At 55.8% G+C, this 5,405-nt stretch overlaps 1 protein-coding gene across 1 annotated transcript; it reads right to left on the bottom strand.

The window, feature by feature from the left end:
* Positions 1–354: 354 nt before the first annotated feature.
* LOC107324500 lies at positions 355–2,492 on the bottom strand. Its single transcript, XM_032449216.1, has 2 exons — positions 2,026–2,492; positions 355–479 (listed from the first exon to the last, which is right to left on the bottom strand). The coding sequence occupies exons 1-2, from the start codon at positions 2,485–2,487 to the stop codon at positions 456–458; spliced, it is 486 nt and encodes a 161-aa protein (XP_032305107.1). The 5' UTR covers positions 2,488–2,492; the 3' UTR covers positions 355–455.
* Positions 2,493–5,405: the final 2,913 nt, after the last annotated feature.

Genomic DNA, 5,405 nt, shown 5'->3' with positions numbered 1-5,405 from the left:
CACCTCCCTATTGGGGAACCCCCTGACCCCATTGGTGTCACCACCTCCCCCTATAGGGGACCCCCAACTCCCCCTGGCCCCCTTTGGTGTCACCAACTCCCTATAGGGACCCCCCAGCTCCCCCGACTCCCTTTGGTGTCTCCCTATAGGGGACCCCCCAACCCCCCCTGACTCCCTTTGGTGTCTCCCTATAGGGGACCCCTGACCCCCTTTGGTGTCACCACCTCCCTATGGGGACCCCCCAGCCCTCCATAACCCCATTGGTGACACCACCTCCCTATAGGGGACCCCTGACCCCCTTTGGTGTCTCCCTATGGGGACCCCCAGCCCCCCCAGCCCCCATTGGTGCCACTCACTCTGCGAGGGGCTGAGTGTGATCTGGCAGGTGGCGTATCCCACGCGGTTGCTGACGCGGCACTGATAGACCCCGGCGTGGGCCTCCGACACGCTGCGGATCAGGAGGTCACCTGGAGCACGGCCTAGAGGGGGTGGAGGGGTCAGTGGGGGATATGGAGGGATATATGGGGTCATAAGATGGGGATATGGGGCATGGTATGTGGATATGGGGCATGATATGGAGATATGGGGTCATAATATGGGGGTATGGGGCATGGTATGGGGGTATGGGGTCATAATATGGGGATATGGGGTCATAAGATGGGGATATGGGGCATGGTATGGGGGTATGGGGGCATAATATGGGGATATGGGGTCATAATATGGGGATATGGGGGCATGATATGGGGCATGGGGACATGATATGGGGCATGGGGACATGATATGGGGATATGGGGCATGATATGGGGATATGGGGTCATAATATGGGGGTATAGGGGCATGATATGGGGATATGGGGTCATAATATGGGGACATGATATGGGGGTATGGGGTCATAATATGGGGGATATGGGGTCATAATATGGGGATGTGGGGTCATAATATGGGGGTATGGGGTCATAATATGGGGATATGGGGTCATAATATGGGGATATGGGTCATGATAAGGGGGTATGGGGGCATGATATGGGGATATGGGGTCATAATATGGGGATATGGGGGACATGATATGGGGATATGGGGGCATGATATGGGGATATGGGGGCATGATATGGGGATATGGGGTCATAATATGGGGATATGGGGTCATAATATGGGGATATGGGGACATGATATGGGGATATGGGGGCAGAGAGTGCAGGGATATGGGACATGGGATGTGGGGACAGGGGTGTGGGGATGTGGGGACATAAATAGGGTCATAATATGGGGGATATGGGGCATGATACAGGGGTATGGGGTCATAATATGGGGATATGTGGCATGATAAGGGGGTATGGGGTCATAATATGGGGATATGGGAGACATGATATAGGGATATGGGGGCATGATATGGGGATATGGGGGCATGATATGGGGATATGGGGGCGTGATATGGGGATATGGGGGCATAATATGGGGATATGGGGATATGGGGGCATAATATGGGGATATGGGGACATGATATGGGGATATGGGGTCATAAGATGGGGGTATGGGGTCATGATATGGGGATATGGGGGCTGAGAGTGTAGGGATATGGGACATGGGATGTGGGGATAGGGTTGTGGGGATGTAGGGACATATATGGGGTCATGGAGTGCAGAGACATAGGGATATGAGGACACGGGGTACAGGGACATGGGGATATGGGAATATAGAGTGGGGGGATATGGGGACACAGGGATATGGGTGTGGGGACGTGGGGACGTACATGGGGACATACATGGGGCGTGCAAGGACATGGGGACATGGGGACATGGATATGGGGACACAGGGGTATAGAGTGCAGGGATATGGGACATAGGACATGGGGACATGGGGACATACATGGGGACATAGGGACACACAGACATGGGGACACACAGACATGGGGACACCCAGATGGGGGCACTGCTGGGCACCCATGGACACGACAAGGGCTGAACATGGCTGCACATAGACACGAGCCCCACACCCCCCCCAACCCCTGTCCCCCCCATTGCCCACCTTGGATGGTCCCATGGGGCAGCCGTCCTCCTCCGTACCCATCTGCCAGCTTGGCCCATTGATAAGCCAGCGGTGCGGCCCCTCCTCGGCTGTAGCAGCGCAGCAGGACGCTGCCTCCCTGCACCTGATCCCCTTCGGTCCAGCACTGTGGGGTCGCCGGCTTCTCTGCGGGGCGAGGGGCAGCGTCACCACCAGCACCGGGGGAACGGGCACCACCGGGGACACCGACACCACCGGGGAGGCCGTCGTCACAGGGGACGTGGGCATTAGCGGGGGCAGCGTCGTCACCTGTGGCACCAGCACCACCAGGGACATGGTCACCACCGGGGTCGTGGTCACCATATGGGGCACTATCACCATTAGGGACATGGGCACCATATGGGGCACTATCACCATTAGGGACATGGGCANCATATGGGGCACTATCACCATTAGGGACATGGGCACCATATGGGGCACCATCAACACTGGGGTCATGGTCACCAATGGGGCCACCATCATCATTGGGGCCATGGTCACCACCATTAGGGCCATGGTCACTACCACCATGTCACCAATAGGATCATGGTCACCAATGGGGCCACCATCATCATTGGGATTATGGCCACCATTAGGGACACTGTCACCACCACCATGGATATGGTTGCCACCATCACCACCAGGGACATTGTCACCACTGTGGACATTGACACCAGTAGGGTCATGGTCACCTCTGGGGCCACCATCACCTGTGGGGTTATGGCCACCACCATTAGGGACATTGACACCAGTAGGGTCATGGTCACCTTTGGGGCCACCACCATCACCTATGGGGTTATGGCCACCACCACGGACAGCGCCCCATTGACCCACCACTCTCCCATTGTAGACATGGCCACCATCAACGCCACCACCACCACTTGTGACACTACCACCACCACGAGGGGGACACACGGCCACCCTTAGGACCACCCTTAGGACCACCCTTATGTCCACCACGACCACCGTGGACATTGGCACTACCACGAAGGGACGTTGTCAGCACCACCAACCAGCACCGGGATGGGGTTGTGTTCTCACCTTGCACGGTGACGATGACCTCGTGCACGGCCACGGTGTTCTTTTTGACCCGGCACTGGTAGGTCCCGGTGTCAGAGACCTGCAGGTCCGCCAGGCGGATGGAGGCGTCGTGCTGCCCGGGGTCGTTCTGCACAAAGGCCACACGGTCCTGCAGCCCCGAACCGCTGCCGTAGTTGACATGGTGGTCGTGGTAGGAAAGGAACTGAATGGGGTGGAATGGGAGGTGAGGGTGGGCAGAGGGGGCTGACGGCTCCATTCCCTGCTCCTCGCATGGCACTGCTGCCCTCCTGCATCCCTACTGCTCCAGCCCTCCTCAGCCCTTTGTCCTACCCCATATCTTGCTTCGCCATCTCTTCCTTGCATCCTTCCTTTCCCATCCCATCCCATCCCATCCATGCCATCCGATCCCATCCCATGCCCATCCCATTCCCATCCCATGCCCATCCCATCCCATCCATCCATCCTTCTCATCCTTTCTCCTGCCTCCATATTTGTCTCTCCAGCTCTTGCCATCCGTTCCTTATCCAAGTCCACAGACCATATCCATCTTCATCCATTTTGCTGTCCCATCCATCTCATCCATTTCTCATGCCATCTCATCTCCATCCATCCCATCATCCCACTCCATCATCCCCTTCCCTCCCATCCCATCCCATCAGACCTTATCCCATACAGTCCCATCCCACCCCATCCCATCCCTCCCAGTACCATCCCATCCATCCCATCCCATCCTTTCTCGACTGTCCATCCCTCTCATCCCCTACATGGGTCATGTCAGTGACCCCCCCCACCCAGTGCCCCCCACTCACCACGTTCTCGGGGCGGTGCGCTCAAGGTGTGATTGGATCCACTCGATTCCCACACCTGGGACCGTTGTCCTCGGTTGAGGAGTAGGGACAGCCCAGCTTCACCGAGTCCCCCTTGGCAAGTAAGCACCTCTCCGGCCTTTGCTGTTGATCCTCACGGCCAGGAGGAGAGCTGGGGGAGAGGGGCAGCATGTCAGCACCCTGAGCCTGTGCCCACAGCAGCCTGACCCCATAACCCACCCTATCCCAACCCTATAACCCAGAGTACCCTGACCCCATAACCCACCCTATCCCAACCTATAACCCAGGAGTACCTGACCCATAACCCACCCTAGTCCAACCCTATACCAGAGTCCCTGACCCCATAACCCACCCTATCCCAACCTATAACCCGGAGTACCCTGACCCTATACCCCACCCTATCCCAACCTATAACCCGGAGTACCCTGACCCTATACCCCATCCCATCACAGCCCTATAACTCATAGCACTCCAACCCTATAACCCATAATACTCTCACCCTATACCCCATCCCTACCCTATAACCCACAGTACTCTGACCCTATACCCCATCCCAACCCTATAACCCACAGTACCCTGACCCCACACCCCATCTCAACCCTATAACCCCACGCACTCCAACCCTATAACCCACAGTACTCAAACCCCATACCTACAACACACAGTACTCGTACCCTATACACAATCAACTCCTATTAAGCGCCATCCCTAAGCCTATAACCCACAGTATCTCTGACCCTATAACCAAGTCTCAAAACCCTCTAACCAACAGCACTCCAACCCTACATCAACACACAGTACTCAAGACCCCATCCTACAACACACAGTGAACTGCGTAACCTATATCCCATCGCCCAACCCCTACAACTCACAGCAACTCCAACCGCTACAGACCCCACAGTACTCTGACCCTATACCCATCCACCTATAACCCGAGACCCTGACCCTATATCCGCATTCCCATCCCAACGCTAATACCCCATCCAACCCTACAAACCCACAGCACTCCAACCCTACATACCAGAGTACTCTCGACTTACCCAATCCCAATCCCTACAGGACCCACAATTTTCTGACCCTATACCATTCCAATCCTATAGCCATCCCAACCCTATACACCCAGTATCTGACCCTAGTACGACAATCCAACCCTACAACCCACAGTACTTACTAAACCCCATCCCAACCTCTAATACCCATCCACAACCCTACAACCACAGCAACTCCAACCTAACAAACCACAATACTCTGACCTATACCCATCCAACGCCTATAACCCAGAGTAACCCTGACCCTATATCCCATCCCAACCCTATAACCCATAGTACTGCAACCGCCATACCTCATCCCAACCCATACCCATCCCCAACCCTGATAACCAAGTATTCTGACTCACGAACCATCCCAACCCATACCCATCCATCCCTACACGCTTACAGCAGTCCAACCCTTACTAACCAAATACTCTGAGACCCTATAGCCCGCATGCAACCC

Source organism: Coturnix japonica, chromosome 25 (assembly GCF_001577835.2).
Source record: "Coturnix japonica isolate 7356 chromosome 25, Coturnix japonica 2.1, whole genome shotgun sequence".
Classification (NCBI taxonomy): domain Eukaryota; kingdom Metazoa; phylum Chordata; class Aves; order Galliformes; family Phasianidae; genus Coturnix; species Coturnix japonica.
Note: the sequence above shows the minus strand (reverse complement) of the source record. Positions and strands in the feature narration are given on the sequence as shown.